The sequence below is a fragment of the Rhineura floridana genome, chromosome 1 (assembly GCF_030035675.1).
Source record: "Rhineura floridana isolate rRhiFlo1 chromosome 1, rRhiFlo1.hap2, whole genome shotgun sequence".
NCBI lineage: Eukaryota > Metazoa > Chordata > Lepidosauria > Squamata > Rhineuridae > Rhineura > Rhineura floridana.
Window position 1 is genome coordinate 81,217,312 of NC_084480.1, and position 17,926 is coordinate 81,235,237.

The 17,926-nt window shown below is 41.6% G+C and overlaps 1 protein-coding gene across 4 annotated transcripts in view; it reads left to right on the top strand.

Moving 5' to 3' along the window:
* Positions 1–17,926, top strand: part of SNX24 (sorting nexin 24) — a 111,346-nt gene that overhangs the window by 58,323 nt on the left and 35,097 nt on the right. For all 4 annotated transcript variants that reach the window (XM_061607440.1, XM_061607471.1, XM_061607475.1 and 1 more), the window contains one exon: positions 2,157–2,261. In XM_061607440.1, the coding sequence (XP_061463424.1) occupies positions 2,157–2,261 (105 nt within the window). The remainder of the gene's footprint in view (positions 1–2,156; positions 2,262–17,926) is intronic.

Here is a 17,926-nt window from a genome sequence, read left to right on the forward strand (position 1 = left end):
CTCAAAAAAAACCCCTTTAGATTCCCTAAGCCTTTTGATATCTCTCTCTTGTGCATGGATAGTACTGTTGGACTACAAAGGGAGTTTGGTGCTAGTATGCTTCCTGATATATATCTTATGTTCCTATAAATTACTTAATAATGTTTAGGAACATATCTTATGTTCCTAAAAATTACTTAATATAACCTCTATAATTTAGTTACAAGTTTTGGACTTCTGTTTTACTGCATTAGTGTCTCTGTGATGCAACCACATTTGGGGAAAAAAGGGTGTTCAACTCATTCTAACCAGTTTCTGTTTTAAGGGGAAGCAGGAATATGTGTTAATCTTCCCAAACCAGTGTGCAAACTAGAACAAATTTTTAAAACCATTTTTGAAATGGCAGTGGAATTTCTGGGTTTTCCCTTTCTGACTTACTGGTTTTCCTGTTAAAGACATCCATGGGCTGGCTGTACTGACTCATGGCCCAGGCTTGTAATGAATGCTAGTGGTTTTGTCAGAACTTTGGGCCCATAGCACAGAGCAATTGGGTGTGTAACGAGCAACTGTAGTGTAAACTCTTTCGTGAACAATGGATTTGGATGTTCAAACTTTATCCCCAGTTACTTGGATTGACATAACTTTTCATAGGGTGACATCTCCTCGGGCTCAAAAATGAAATGTAAATTCCTCAACCTCTGTGGGTGTGCATGTGAAAGTCAATGTTGAGTTTCTCTCCTTATGATGACACACATACGCACACATTCTTCACATTAATTTAAAGGCGACATACTTAGAGAATACCTGTGTTGCCATGTACCAAATATAGGAAATCCATTTTTGGTGCTTTTCTGTGCTCTCACTCTCTTTTGTATAGTGCAGGGGCTTTGTTTGATTTGGAACTAGTTCTCATTTATTCAGCCTTTTTTATGCAAAGTGCTTCACAGTCCTGAGGTAGGATGTTTGTTACTGCAGATGAGAGACATAAGGATAAAAGAGAGTGCCTTACTGAAGGCCATAGAGCAGTCTCCCAGTACGTAGTTAGCCTACAATATTTGTACCTTTCCCTTCCCTCATAAGACAATGCAAAGGGTGGCTCACAACATAAACAATCCATAAACATATCATAAAAGCAAGGCAAATTGGAGATGAGCATAACAGATTAAGGCAAGGGTAGATAACCCAAAGCTCTCCCACCCCTGATGGGCCATTTTAGTCAATCACCTGATCACATATAATGTCAGATGATATTCTACTGAAGGAAGAATTGGGAGCACACTTGAGAGTGTGCCCCTGGTTCTTCCTGTGCTGGTGCAGCTTGCTTATGCTATGCCTACAAAGGAAGATTTTTCCAACCCGTTGACAGTGACCTTGGTAAGATGATTAATATATGTGCAAATAACACTGTTTTTTTCATGTGTGTGTCAAGCAACTATACCTACTCAACCACTTTTAAAGTCCTCTAAGTTTAAAACGAAGTTTGGGGGCTTGATGGAAATCAGAATAAGAACAGCTATGCATTCAAATTTATTAATTCATCTACCACAAGGGATGTATAGTTATACTCATTCCATTTGGACCGATAGACAGTGCCTGGAATAGGCTGCTAATACACAAAATATACATTCAAGTTAAGATTTACTGAACTTCATTTTTTACTGCATGTATTTTTTCAGTTCATTGTTGCACAGCTTATTTGTTTTCTATATGTCTGATCTGGAAAGGGACTAAAGTCAATTGTATTTTGAGGATGTGATACAGTTCTTAAGGTTTGTTTCTACACATAATACACAAGAGTACATCTTAAATCTGCATTAAACTAAATTCTTTATATTTTATTAGGACTGTAGATTGGCCAGTAAATGTAGCAATATTTAGCTGACATAATGGAATGCTGAGTTCCTTTCTTAAGATATTGTTCAACATATTCACTGTTAAGAGTATTTATTTCAAATCTACTTCACCATTTAGTTTACAATTACTTTTGTAATGGAATAAAGTCAGTTTATTTGTAGACTATTAAGGTTCTTGATAACATTCATTTTGCTTTTTTTGTCCCTCCCCCTCCCCATTTGTTTCTCTTCTGTATTCCCTGTTTTCACTTCTCTTCGAATGCTTTTTTATTTCTAAAGGGACTTAAATTGGGGAGAAACATATTTGTTTGTTCATATTTATAGCTTAAGAAATTCATAAAAACTCCAGAAATCCCTTCAAAGCATGTGAGGAACTGGGTGCCCAAAGTTCTGGAACAGCGTCGGCAAGGCTTGGAAGCTTATTTACAGGTGAGCAGCTTTTAACAATGCATATTTCCTTAAACTATGGGTTGGATCCAGACTTAGGCATGATTGGAGTAGACCCACTGAAATCAATGAGGACTTAAAATAGTAATGACTGACAGGTAAGGCGGGAAAGAAATATAATCATATCTTTGTCAGTATCTTTTACAGTATTTCTGAATATTAGCACTTGCATTGACACAAGAAGGAATGTGGACCACAGAATCATTGCGTTAACACAAAAGGTTAATAATGATCTTAGCTATATAGATACAGAATATGTTTTTCAATTACTCACAGCCTCTGAACTTTATACTGAATTTTGAAAATGCAGTCGACACCCTAAAATGTAGATGTAAGTAAACTAGAAACTCAGTGGTCCGTTTCTCCTATTTTAATCCTTTTAGATCTGCAGGCTTTTTAAAAGTTGCAATGTGAAGCTTTGATTAAATTGTGAAGTTTAAACTAGCCATTTGCATTGTGACAAAATTTTACAGCAGTCTCCAGTGCTGAAAAACCTGACAACCCAGCTTGACTATTTAGACTATAGGTTTGACTTTGTCACATTACACACAGGTATCTTTAATCAAACCTCACTGGCTCACTTGTTTGTTGCAAAGTGGTTTTGAGAGTGGATAGTTTTAGCAGCAGGGGGAAGGGTGCATAATCCATCACTTTTGCCTTCTAATCTCTCACACGCCAAGGGTACCAGATATGTGTTTTCCCTTGAAAACATGTAACGGGAGCCCAGGAGGGCTTGGAGAAATGGTTTAGCCGGGGACGGGGGGAGAGTAAAAGCAAAGGGGAAATCAACAGATGAGGGAAAGCACCCCCTTTTCCCCACTACTTCTCCTCTAAAAATTGTATCCTCCTAGTATGGTGTCATATTGATGCCGTATGATTGACAGATGGGTAGTCTTGTCTACTTTCCAAAGTTTTTTTATTAAAACTATTACTAAAACAGAGCTTTTCCTCTCCATTTGAGCAGTGGCTCCAGTGCAAACCACTTTGTGCTCCTGGAGCACGGTATGCTTCTACCACCCATCAACTCATGACACTTTAAGCTCACTTTAAGGTCCTGATTGTTCCTTTTTAGCCACATGGGCATGACATATAACACCATGTAAGGGGCAGGTGGGTGTGGTTTGTGAGAAACAGCCTCATGGGCCAGGTTGGGACCTCTGTTTGACCAAATTTGATTCACAGCCCAGGGGTTCCCCCACTCCTATGGCATAGTTTTGCAGTGAACAGCAGGCCAGTAGAGTTTTGTTACATGCATTCACATGTAACATGGAATGAGGCACCTAGCTGGCTATTTTTTCAAATTTATAAGAATTTAAGAGTTTTCGTAGTTGGAGAATGTTTGATGGTATGTCTGGAACAATCTTTTTAGGTACCTGTCAAGGTCTCTTTTCCAAATCCCTCCTAAAATTCAGTTCTTCTGCAAAGGCTTTCCTAGACTGTCATAACCTCATATTTGAATGTCTTATGCTACTCCCCTACCCTACATTTGCTTTATCCTATCTTTTAGCCTCTGAACATGAGATTGTATATCCTCTGGACAGAGATACTCTTCTTTGTGACCCCCATGAACACCTGTAGATTTTCATTATAGGCCAGAGACAATATGTCTTATAGCTCCTTACAAGGTTCTGTTTGACTCTTAACACACTAAATGCATATCAGATATTAATCAAATTACATAATCTTATAATATAGCCTAAAAATTAATTTATAGAACTAAAAACTAGTCTGATTTTATTGGTATCCAGACATTAATCTTAGTAAGTTGGATGGAGACCTTTGGGTATCAACTGTTTAATAAATTTAACAAATAATAATAATAACTATTCGTGTACTACTACTACTACATGTTGAACCCAGCTAATGAGAGGGAAGGTGATACTCATTATTGGACTAACATTTGTGGTAGTAAAGTTCTCCATAACATCTGAATTGGGAGCGGCTGTGCAAGCCCTGGACCGCTACCTGGACTCGGTGGTGGACTGGATGAGGGCCAGTAAACTGAGTCTGAATCCTAGCAAGACGGAGGCGCTGTGGGTTGGTGGTTCCGAGTTCGGATAATTGGTCAGTTGCCTGCTTTGGACAGGTTCATACTCCCTCTGAAAGAGCAGGTCCGTAGCCTGGGGGTGCTCCTGGATCCATCTTTGTCGTTAGAGGCCCAGGTGACCTCAGTGGCTAGGAGTGCCGTTTACCAGCTTTGGCTGGTGAGACAGCTGCGGCCGTTTCTGGACCCGGATAGCCTGACCACTGTAACCTCTAGGCTGGATTACTGTAATGCGCTCTATGTGGGGCTGCCCTTGAGATTGGTCCGGAAGCTGCAACTGGTCACTCCGCTGCTGAAAGAATTGCACTGGCTGCCCATTTGCTACCGGGCCAAGTTCAAGGTTCCAGTTTTGGTGTACAAAGCCCTATACAGCTTGGGACTAGGATACCTGAAAGTCCGTCTTACTCCTTATATACCCTGTCGATCACTGCACTCTGCAGGTGAGGGCCTCCTGCAGATACCATCTTATCAGGAGGTTCCTTCTGCACAATATAAGAAACGGACCTTTAGTGTGGCGGCACCTACCCTGTGGAATTCCCTCCCTTTGAATATTAGGCAGGCGCCATCTCTGCTATCTTTTCGGTACCTTTTGAAGACTTTCCTCTTTCAACAAGCCTTTGAAGTTGAGACCTATCCCAGTCTGCAACTGTGTCAGAATTGTTTAATATGTTTTTTAATGTTTTAACTCTTTTTTAAGGTTGTTTTTTAAAATGTTTTTAATGCTGTTTTGTTTTAATGTGTTTTAAGATCTGTTTTTATGATGTTTTAAAGCTTTTTTGGTGCTGGAAGACGTTGTCGCTGCGGCTTTTTTTTTTGCTGCGGCCCGGGTCTGTCCTGCGGCCCCATCACTACCACTTTTCCTGCTTGCGGTTGATGTTTTTTGCCCAGCCGCCTGTCTTGCTGAGACTATCTGATGCATTCTCATCATTTTAATTTCATCTGATGATGAGGTTTTGCTAGGCAAGGAGTTCCTTTGGTGTCGCTGTCTGTGGGTGTAGTGTGTGGGTTGTGTTGGTATGTTTGGCTCTTGGAAGACTGTGACATATATATGTAATCTGGTTTTGACGTGAGTGTGGATGTGTGTGGTATATAGTTTTATATACATTCTCATCATTTTAATATCATCGGATGATGAGGTTTTGCTAGCCAAGGAGCTCCTCTGGTGCTGCTGACTGTGGGTGCAGTGTGTGGGATATGTTGGGATGTTTGGCTCTTGGAAGACTGTTGACATATATATGTAACTGGGTTTGACGTGAGTGCGGGAGTGTGTTGTTTATAGTTTTATCATGTGCCTGGGGAAGAGGGTCTCTCATCAACCGGGGGGACTTGAGGGGGCCCCAATTAGTGTAGTGACGGGCAGAGGGAGGTATGGAGTTGTGCGTAGGACGTGCCAGTTAAGGGGAACGCGGCCCAGACATGTTGTGGCTGTGTCTTGTTCCGGTCCTTCTCATACCCGCAGGACTGTTGGTTGTCCTCTCAGCCAACTCTCGGATCTCCAGTTGCTGCTTTTAAATGCCAGATCGGTTCATAACAAAACCTCCCTCGTCCATGACTTGACCATGGATGAGGCAGCCGATCTGGCATGCATAACTGAGACCTGGGTGGGTGAACAGGGAGGAGTCAGTCTTTCCCAGCTCTGCCCACCAGGGTACTCGGTTCAGCATCATGGTAGATCCGAGGGTCAGGGAGGTGGGGTCGCTGTGGTCTATAAGAGTTCCATCTCACTCATCAAGCACCATGTCCATGTAGTTACTGGTCTGGAGTGTTTGCACCTTGTGTTGGGCCAGAGGGACAGACTGGGAATCTTGTTGGTGTACCGCCTACCCTGCTGCCCAACGGCTTCCCTAACTGAGCTGACGGAGGTGGTCTCAGAGGTGTTGCTGAGATCCCCCAGACTATTGGTTCTGGGGGATATTAACATTCACACTGAGGCTATTTTATCCGGGGCAGCTCAGGACTTCATGGCTTCCATGACAACCATGGGGCTGTCCCAACATGTTAGTGGCCCAACACATGTATCGGGGCACACTCTAGATCTTATATTTGCGACTGGACATGGGGATCGTGATCTGGATGTAGGGAGTTTTACATCTCTCCCTTTGTCATGGACAGATCACCACTTGCTGAAGTTTAGACTTACAGTGGCCTTTCCCCTCTGCAAGGGTGGGGGACCTATTAAATTGGTCCGCCCCCGGAGACTAATGAATCCTGAAGGTTTTCAAAGGGCTCTGGGGGATTTTCCGGCTGGGAAGACTGGCGCTCCTGTCGATGCCCTGGTCGAACTGTGGAATGCGGAGATGACTTGGGCTGTTGACACGATTGCTCCTGCGCGCCCTCTCCTGTGTAGAGCTCATGCAGCTCCATGGTATACCCCAGAGCTGAGAGCGATGAAACAAAATAGGAGACGGCTTGAGCGGAAGTGGAGCCGAACTCCCGATGGATGCAATCATGCGCTGGTAAGTGCTTCCACTAAGCTGTATTTAGAAGAGGTGAGGGTGACGAAGAAACAATACTTTGCTGCCACCATTAAGTCATCCCTTTCCCGCCCAGCGGAGGTTTTTAAAGTTGTCCGAGGGTTACTTCATTCTGGCCCTCAGGACTTGGTTGAGTCATCGGTGGCCCACTGTAATGAGTTTGCTGGACACTTCCAGAATAAGATCTTATGTATCCGTCGGGACTTAGATTCCCAGTTTACAGCAGTTGACCCTATTGAGGTGTCCAGAGCACAGTCGTGTCATGTTTTATTGGATGAATTTCAGTTGGTTCAGCTCGAGGATGTGGACAAGGTGCTTGGACAGGCATGTGCAACCACTTCGGTACTAGATCCTTGCCCCTCTTGGCTTATAAAAGCTAGCAGGGATGGAACAGCTGTCTGGGCCAGGGAAGTGATAAACGCCTCTTTACGAGAGGGAGTGGTCCCCGGCTGTCTAAAGGAGGCGGCAGTAAGACCACTCCTGAAAAAGCCTTCCTTGGACCCAGAAAATTTCAACAGCTACAGACCGGTAGCAAATGTTCCATTCCTGGGCAAGATCTTGGAACGAGTGGTTGCTGGCCAACTCCAGGCGCTTTTGGATGAAACTGATTATCTAGATCCATTTCAATCGGGTTTCAGGCCCGGTTTCGGCACTGAGACAGCCTTGGTCGCCCTGTATGATGACCTATGTCGGGAGAAAGACAGAGGGAGTGTAACTCTGTTGATTCTCCTTGATCTCTCAGTGGCTTTTGATACCATCGACCATGGTATCCTTCTGGAGAGGCTCGCGGAGTTGGGAGTTGGAGGCACTGCTTGGCAGTGGTTCTGCTCCTACTTGGTGGGTCGTCTCCAGAAGGTAGTGCTTGGGGAACATTGCTCGACACCGTGGGTTCTCCAATATGGAGTCCCGCAGGGGTCGGTTCTGTCTCCCATGCTTTTCAACATTTACATGAAGCCGTTGGGTGCGGTCATCAGGAGTTTTGGAGTGCGTTGTCATCAGTATGCTGATGACACGCAGCTCTACTTCTCCTTTTCATCTTCTTCAGGTGAGGCTGTCAATGTGCTGAACCGTTGCCTAGCCGCGATAATGGACTGGATGGGAGCTAACAAACTGAGGCTCAATCCAGACAAGACTGAGATGCTGCTCGTGGATAGTTTCTCTGACCAGGTGTTAGATAGTTACCCTGTTCTGGACGGGGTTACACTCCCCCTAAAAGAGCGGGTTTGTAGTCTGGGAGTTTTGTTAGATCCTTCCCTGTCACTTGAGGCTCAAGTAGCCTCGGTGGCACGGAATGCGTTCTACCAACTTCGGTTGGTAGCCCAGCTACGTCCCTACCTGAGCAGAGAGGATCTTACATCAGTAGTACATGATCTGGTAACCTCGTGATTAGACTACTGCAATGCGCTCTACGTTGGGCTACCTTTGAAGACCGTTCAGAAGCTACAGCTGGTCCAAAATGCGGCGGCCAGATTAATAACGAGGACCAAGCGGTCGGCACACATAACACCTGTTCTGGCTTGCTTGCATTGGCTGCCAATATGCTTCCGGGCCAGATTCAAAGTGTTGGTTTTGACCTATAAAGCCCTATATGGCGCGGGACCACAATACCTGTCGGAACGCCTCTCCCGATACGAACCTGCCCGTACACTGTGCTCCACATTGAAGGCCCTCCTCCGAGTCCCAACTCATAGAGAGGCTCGGAGGGTGGTGACGAGATCTAGGGCCTTCTCAGTGGTGGCCCCTGAACTCTGGAACAGTCTCCCCGATGAGGTGCGAATGGCGCCAACGTTGTTGTCTTTTCGGCGCCAGCTTAAGACCTACCTTTTCTCTATGGCGTGTTTAACTTAAATTTTATACAGGAAATTATTATGAAATTTTGATCTTTGTATTTATATGTTTTGTAGTATTATCATGTAATTTTTATGAGATGTATTTGTATTTTTTGTTGTTCACCGCCCAGAGAGCTTTTGTTAGTCGGGCGGTCTAGAAATCCAATAAATAATAAATAATAAATAAATAAATTGTTTGCTGCCCTGGGCTCCTGCTGGGAGGAAGGGTGGGATACAAATTAATTAAATAAATAAATAATAAAGTGAGGCTATATAGTAATATGTTTGGAGTTCATTTATGAATCTCGCCAATTTGCACATTTCTATCTGCTTCTTACACTTCCTCATCACTATTGTAATACTAATGTAAATAATTTTATGATTCTGAGCAGGAAAAAACATGGGTCTGAAACACTATGATGCTGATACAATAATTCTTATGATTCAGCCCATACTGTGGCTTTAACAAGAAACATTTAGCTCTGTTGCAGATACAGGTAATGATACAAGAGAAAAACAAAACAGTTGTACATGAATGACTATCATTAGTATAGTGGAACTTTTTATGTACAAATGTCTTTCATCACATTGCCTGCCTTCTAGAAATTTGGATGCTAGGATGTGTAATAGTTCCAAAGTGAAGTAACATGTTGCAATTTTGTTTCTGTAAATGCTTGTTGTATAGTGTATTTATATTCTGAGTATTGGCATAATAGATCATATCTCAATTCCTTCAGCAGAAGAGTGTCAGAATTGCTAATGGTTTTTGTCTTTGTTAAGATAAGGTGTGGTTATTGGAGGCTGTGATAAAACATTTCCAGCTTAGACTAAAAATTGTCCATTGTAGGATTAAGCAGCTTGCCTCTGGTGATCTGCATTAAGCAGCAGGTTGGACTCAATGGCCTTATAGGCCCCTTCCCACTCTACTATCCTGTGATTTTATATATATTAATTGGCTAATATTAAAAGAGGCAAAGTTTTTTAAAAGAGTAGATTGTATCCAATGGTGTCCTTGCATAAATGGGGTGGGCTTCTGTGCAGTGGAACCTCCCCTTCTTCTCCCTTCTCCATGTGTCTCCCATGCCCCACTCCCAAATCAGTTCCTGCACATTGGGGGATCCTGAAGTGGAGGAATGTGGGGGGGAATGCAAGTTCTGTTGTGCAATTGGAAGTTTTCTTATTCAGTGTTGAATACAACCCATAACATTTATTTAAACCAGAATCTTTTGGTGAAAATGGGTTTTATTCAATGTAGCGCTGCTGCAGATGTCCCATCAATGCAAGGATTTTTCCTTGCGCAACAGAACATTCTCTCCTCCTCCATCTCCCATGTGTCCCCTAAATCTGTTCTGGGATTTCCCTAACCCTCTGGATCAGATTTGGGGATGTTGCAGGTGTGCTTGGGGAGAGGAGGCATCCCATTAATTCTTGCTCTAGTGCAATTATTTCATTGCCACACAGAGGAGGGCCAGGATGTCTTCTCGATTGTCCCAGAGTGCAGGACATAGAAAAATGGGCTCAAGTTTCAGGAACCCAAATTTCAACTGAACGTTAGGAAAAACTTCCTAACTGTTAGAGCCATATGACAGTGGAACCAATTACCTAGGGAGGTGGTGGGCTCTCCAACACTGGAGGCATTCAGGAGGCAGCTGGACAGGCAGCTGTAGTGACCCAGATGGGTAGGGGAGGCTTCAAGACACCAGATGCTGACATTGAGGACTGGGAGGATGAGCAGGGTGAGGGGACAAGCAGCAGGAAGAATTCTCAGAGCACACACATCTGAGACACTGACATTTTGACTTCCCCCACTTCTGCCCCCCCCGAAGTGCAACAAGGGCTGGAGGAGTCTGCCCCTGTGGAGACTAAACTTTTACGCACCCCCCTGCTCCACCACCCACAGTCAAGGCGCCACCTGCTACACCTGACATTTCCCAGCTGGGCGCCCCGCAAGTTCCCACGGTCGAGCAGGCTGGCCACTCACAATTCTCAGAGGGGAAGCCAAGAGACAGCCCCCTTCCCCTCATTCACATCGGTGGCAGAAGAGAGAATTTTAAGTGTCGTTAAGGAGGAGCCAACATCTTTGTGCGAAAACCCAGGTTTCTTAAGGAGGCACCGGGGGGGTTCTTTGCTGCGTCAACTTCGAATTGCTGCGCAGTTATGCTTAGACAGAGTTAGTCAGGGCATAGTGCTTAGAAAGCATAGCTAGGAGGATGAGTCGTAAAGCTTTTGTTTAATGTAAAAATTAATGTAACAATAAAAAGAGAAAAACTCACAGAGCCAAGTGAGACTCCATTCCTCAACTTCGGGCAGGACTGCACCTGTCAGATATGCTTTAATTTGGATTCCTGCATTGAGCAGGGGGTTGGACTTGATGGCCTTATAGGCCCCTTCCAGTTCTATGATTCTATGGTACTATGACTGCCCAATTTTTATACATCTGAGATTCAGATGAAAACTAGATATTTAAAGGTAATATTTAGATTCCTATTATATACACAGGATTTTCTTCTTTTCTTTTTATTTATTTAAAAATCTTTGTTTCATTACTCACGTGATAAAATTGTGTTTGTTTTGTTAACTTGGTTTTGTCACCTTTTTTCACTGTATTTTTTTCTTCCTTGAGCCACCTTTTTTGCCACTTAGGCAGTGGCATTTGTGGTGGCAATTCCTCTTAACCATTTAATTTTTGCTAAATGCCTGGGTGTGGTATTTTTCCAGGTCATTCTGAGGAAAAGATGGAGATTGTCTCTGGGTCTCCACCTTCCCCCTATGAAATTAGTTCTGCTATAACCTATGGAGAGAAGTATGCATGGGAATGGGCAGAAGTAAGAGTAATGAAAACATGCCCATTCATTATCATACTAATTGTTTTGAAATAAATGAAAATTGAACTGAGGGCCTCACTCCATACATTGTTTCATTCTTTACTAAATGAGTTCACACCTCTAATTTCTATGAAGGGTCTATGTAGAAAGAAGGTCATTTGTGAAAATGATTATCTTCTAATCTTGAAAAAACTGCTACTGAAAAGATTACCCTTTGCTTGCCATCCTCATTGTCTGACTCAAGAACAAAGGCCAGCAAGTAGTAGCCCCTGAGCCAAATGTCACCCAAGGCTGCGTATGTTCATGCCTTCTAATATCCTTTGTGCAACAGCTTTTTTGTATTACCTGAAGCTACCAAGTTAGTCTCAAGGGCAACCCCACAAAATTCACTGAGGTAGACAAGACTAAAGATTACAAAGTTTTGCAAGGGCTTCTCTATTAAAGAAAGGACAGAGTCTGTGCAACAAAAGGAGTTGATAAAAAGAACTCCTAGTTAGCATAGCCATTTGTTTATCATAAAGCAAGGCCAGGTCATATAATCATACCCTGGGGATCTTAGCAGATCCAAGAAGCATGTCCTCTCATATGTCTAGATTCTGTTCATCTACTTTGGAAGAAGGAGCTATTTTAAGTTTTAACATATTTAGGAGGGGTAATTGTAATCTGCTATATAAACAGCCCTTTCCTTCAGTTGCCGTCAACCAGCTCCCCATGATTTTTATGGTTTTGGACATGTACATTCATCATCAAACTTATAAGCAAAAAGCTATGGGAACTTGCAAAACATACTATGTCACTGCACCCAAGATCTAGGAATATCTGTTCAAAATTAGAATTTTGTAATTATTCATTCGTTTTTATTAAGAATTAGTGCTTTTTCTGTTTGCATTTTTAATTTTGTTTCTGGTAGAATAGATTTGTTTTAACAGTCTATTTGTGGTGATAAAAGCATTTGAACTGGGAGTATCATCCCAGTAGGCAAATATATGGACTGTGGAGCTGGGCTTGTTGATGGATATAACTGAACAGAATTCAATCCTAGGGAACATAAGTGCAAATTTAACTTCATTTTTATCTATTTTTTTAAGGCTGCCACTGAGAACATCTATTAATCACACAGAAAACCTACAAGACATTATTCAGTTTCCTTCTCCCTTTGAAACCCTATTAGTTTTTGAATAATCACTGTTGTGCAGCGCTTATAAGGATCTCTAGAAAGGGCAGTGTGATAAGTGTAAAGAGACAAAATGTTCTTTATCCTCATTAAAGATTGTGAACAGTGTGTTAAATAATATTAATGGCTAGGATTGTCAGTGTTTAACAGTACTTGCCTAGTACAAGTGATTTTATTGATCAATGCAGACTCAATGTAACGGGGCAGATTATGCTACTGATTTTATCGAAACCTTAACTAAGTTTGTTAGTGCACCACATATCTTTAAATAGATCTAGATGATGATGTAGATTAAGAAAAGCAGAACACCATCCATCTTTTTTTGATCTGTTAATAACTTAAATCCATCATTGCTGCTACAAGCTGTTTTGAGATTCTGTAGAGAGCACCCACATTTCTTTGGTATTTGATATAGAATGCATCAATAAAGTTTTCGCCAGTGTTTTTTCCCCCAGTACATTTAACTGCATCACTTCTAGAGACAGGACAAGTAGCAAAAACTTTGTGCTAATTATAGAAAATACCAGTAATTGTTGCTTGTTTCATAGAACAGACGTTTTAAAAGTCAGATGCTGGTCTTTGCTTCCAATTCTTTTAAAGCATCCTTAGTTTTCTGCACTTTATTTATCCAATTACAGATATTTCCATGCATTGTCCAATTTGTGGCCTATATTGCTACATGTTTTTAGAAGCGATTGTATCATTTTTTAATTCTGTAATGCAGTAATTCTAAAGTCTGACATTTCCAGACGTTCAGCAAATGCAGACTTGTCCTTTTGCAAATGCAAGGCCGCCTTCATTAGTGTAAAAAACCAAAAATCAGCAGTTCTCTCCTTCTGATTGGGTTTGAGGGGGTAGGGTGGACACACTAGTGCCCAATATTAAAATCATGGATTTCTCAGATATGCAATACATGATATATTTCTATGTACACCTTCATAATTTATTTTAGGTGACTTTCCAACCTCCTACCTATCTCACATCTGTATGGTATCAAGGAGAACATACTGTAGTTTCAACAAGTGCACAAGGGCACAGCTTGGGACAAGAATTTCATACAGTGAATTAACAAATCTATAGTTTACCTAGATCATTCTTAAAAACCAAAGAAGAGTTGCATAAACTTTCAGCAGATACTGATCAGTCAAGAGAGAGAAGACTCTAGTCACACAAGACTTACCAAGGGAATTTCATTTTACATTAGAATGACATTTCCTATTTTGAAATCTTAGGGCTCAATATCCATCAAGTAGCTGTTTTTCACTGCTAACTGAATGAAACATTATCTGGATGTGTTTCAAACTGGTTTTTACCCTGGGTTTGATACAGAAACTTGTTTTGTGCCCCAACTTCTGCTGGGAGAGAGAGACACAAGAAATTTAATGGTTGATTTTCCTGGATGTCTCTGCATATTGTGATATAATCAGTAATGGTGTCCTTGGGGATGTGAGCATGATGCTCCAGTGGTTTCATTCTTACTAGGCAGATAAACTGGAGATGGTGATGGGAGAACTGTAGTTTTACACTGTGACACTTTTACTACAGTGTCCTAGAGATTCTGTTTTGTTTTCAGTTTCATATAATTTGTTTTCTGTTTCATGTAATGCCACAGCTATGGACCTTTCCTGGACAAAGATAGTCCTGACACTGTTATCAATGCTTTGGTATAAACACTTCTAACATTGAACTGGGATCCAGCATGCCTACATTTTGTAGTCAAAATGAGACGAATAAGAAAGAAGAGGGAGGTATCTGTATGTTTGCATGAATCCTGAGATTTGCAGAAGTACAAATCAAATGGACAGACTGGGGGTGGGAGGAGCGGACATAAAACAATCGAAGGAGGACTGATCGTCACAGTCAGAAAAGAAAACTGGGAGAAGGGGGAATAGGATGTAGTATCCTACGGAAGTGCATGACTACCTGGCTGGGAGAAGTTGAATGCAAGACGTTTAGAGGCCAGTCTGCATAGCCAATGCTTTCCTCCCTCACTGCCTCTCTAGTTAATTTTTTTCTTTATATTCTTACAACTCGCTGCTGTGAACATCTTTATCTGGATTTCCCTAATCTAGGTGATGGGGGAAAATGGAAAAGAAGTGAGGGAAGGAAGGCACTGCCAATCAGCAGGCAACGCTAGCTCAGAGAGAAGGCAAGGAGGAGATGGTTATCTCTATGGGCCTATTCCTACATGGTCCTGTTTCTCCCCCCCCAGTCAATAAAATGGAGAGACTTTGACCAAAAGAGGACACAAGAAGAGACACATAGATATAAAAATGCAGAGAAACCATCTCATTGTCAGATAGATCATTTCCTGTTTCACACAGAAAATCTATTTTTAAATATCTCCAGGGACTGACATTTGCAAAGTTTATGTTTGCAAAATAAACACAACAGAAAAATGATCTAGCCTTACCATAAACCAATCCAAGTGAACAAAGAGGTTAAGGTATTTAATATGATGCACATATGTAAATAGATTTCTATATCCTTCAGAACTCTGTACACACATGTACAATATTGGTATATTATCAGGTTCATCAATGCTATTTATTGAATATTGATATAAATACACACTGCAGATATGTATGTTTATAAGTTATTTTCTGCATAATCACATTGTTTCCTTAACCTCATTGTTGGTTTGGATTTCTCCAGAAACTCGTACGCTGTTTGGTGTCAATAACTGGGTCAAATTGTGACAGTTCCTGCAGAGCAAAACCAAGTTGGTTTAGTTAATGTGTATTAAAAATTACGCCAGTGGTTCAAAAGTCTACGCATGTTTTCAGTGCTTTTTTTGGGGGGGGGAATAAATTTTAAGGTATCCTTCCATGCAAAGAAGACCTTTAGGCTTCTGCTAACTGAAGTGGGCAATTTTTGCCAATTCTCCCTCCCCCTGCAGTGCCCTATATCACCTCTCACACTGTTCTGGAGGGCTGGTAGGGGACTGCAAGGGGAGATCTGTGAAAACGGTTCGCCTTCCATTCACAGGCCCCAGGAGAGCCATTTCTGTGAGAAGAAAGATCCTGGGAGCTGAGGATCCCACCCATAGAAAACAATTATTCTAAGGGCTCAGTTATTAAACATTTCATTCCATAATTTTTAATAGTTTTTTGCTAGCTATCAAGAGTTTGAAGGAAAATATCTTAATTCCAGTCCTGAATTCAGAGGCGATCTGCAAGTCTTTGGAAAAGGCAGTGGTTATTGGGTTGTGTCTGCTGGTCGAATTTACATTTCTTTAAATACCATTAATACTACCCATGCTGCATTGTACACCAGTCTTGCCACTGGAGACCTATTTATCAATGGCTTAAAAAACCCCAAATAGTTCAGTTCACCAGCTCAGCTTACTTATTTGGATTCACCATGACTTGCTGATCCAAACTATCTCCAGCCCCTAGAATGCACCTAGTTCCTATTTTTGACACAGGTAGGTAAAGAATAGGGATGGGGGACAAATTAAGTTCAGTTCATGTTCACTAGCATATCTCCCTAATTTGCATTTTCCAAAACAATACATGAACTGAAACACAGCTGCCCTTTGAAATTCACACTTCTCTGATTTTTTCAGTGCAGTTTCTCAGCCAAGTAATGGGTACAGAAATGCATAGCCTAAGTTAAAGTATGGATGAAAATTCATACATAGTGAATATAACATAAAAGCCTAATGTGCAGGTTAGGCAAAAGTGCATACAACCATGTGTATATTAGGAGAAATTCACCCTATAAAATATGGATGAATTTTCCTGATGACATTTTCTAAAAGATTGTAAACTGATGTGGAAATGTGGAGAACTGAATTTAAGATTGGAAGAATGAGAAATGGAGAGAAACCAAAACTGACAGATTTGCCCATCCCTAGTCAAGAACGATGGCCAGCAGCAGCAGCAAGAATGCATCCTTTCCTTCTTCCTTTCTCATCCTCATTGCCCCTTTTACATTGCACATTGTTCTTCATCTGCAGGTGAAACTGTTAAAGTTTGCATAAACTCAAGCACGCATGAAGTAGACCTGGTGCTTTAATTTCATTAAACACCTTGTAACTGGTGAAGATTAATGTATATATATCTCTTGCTAATTCTTTCCAATTACTTAGTTCATATAAATTCCCAAGCCTTGTTAATTATGCTGAAGTCAAGAGGTAATTTTTAACAGTATTTCCACAACAGGGGAATTTTCCCAGCATAACCTTGCCCTCTAGTAGAAACTCTCCGCAGATTAGGCTCTCTGACTCAAGTCCATTCATTTTCAGCTCAAGCCTAATTGCTGCCGACTGGCTGCCACAGGTACCTGGCTATTGTACACATAAAGAATGCGGGTCCTTCCGAGAACAAATAAGGAAAGATTAATTGTTCGTTTTGTTTCATCCCAAGAGAAATGTGGGCCCTTAATCAAGAAAAATAATTTCTCCTGTTGATTTGGCTTATTTGGAGAGACGCATAATTGTGGAAAAGAGCATGGTAGACATGCATATTGCAAGGAATGTAGCCATTTCTTTGCACAGGAGGCAAACATAAAATGAAATAAATGTAAGACAATGCTGGAATTGATGGGGATGGCTCACATTTCTCATAGTAAGTAATTTGGCTGTTGGGCTTTTATTTGAACCAATATTGCTAGGTAGTATTGTCATTTGTTTTGTCTGCTGCTTTGGAAATCTAATCAAGGAGACAATAGTGGGGACGGGGAACACTTTTCCAAATTGTCCTTAATTGCTTGAACACAAAGTGAGCTAAACATTCTGGTGTTTCCAATTAAATAATCTGTTTCAAGCAAGCACCATTAAATCTATCTTTCCCTGTCTGATAAATAAGCTATCAAAGACTGGAACAGATTAATTGAGAGCAATTAATTCAAGGCTTAGTATAAAAGTCAGACAAAGCCAATTCTGTCAGTAACTACAAATTTGACATAAAATAAATTATTTCTTGGATTAGGAACATTTTAGCCCTTGCCATCTCATTGCCCTAGTCAGCAAAACACTCAAGAGACCTGGGTTCAATTTTCTGCTCTGCCAAAGAGCATTTTGTATGAGCTTGGGCAAACCTCTTTGTTGGCCATCCTCAGGCCACTTAGTGGCACTCTTCAGTGGCAGTACTACAGCAGAGGTAGTTTAAGGATTGTTTCCTTTATCTGTTTGCTTTGATAATATTGGGCACCCTTCCCCAACCTGGTGCCCTCCAGATGCTTTGGACTCCAGCTCCCATAATCTCTGACCATTGATCATGCTGGCTGGGGCTGATGGGAGTTGTAGTCCAAAACCTCTGGAGGGCATCAGGTTAGGGAAGGCTGTCTTCCTTACCT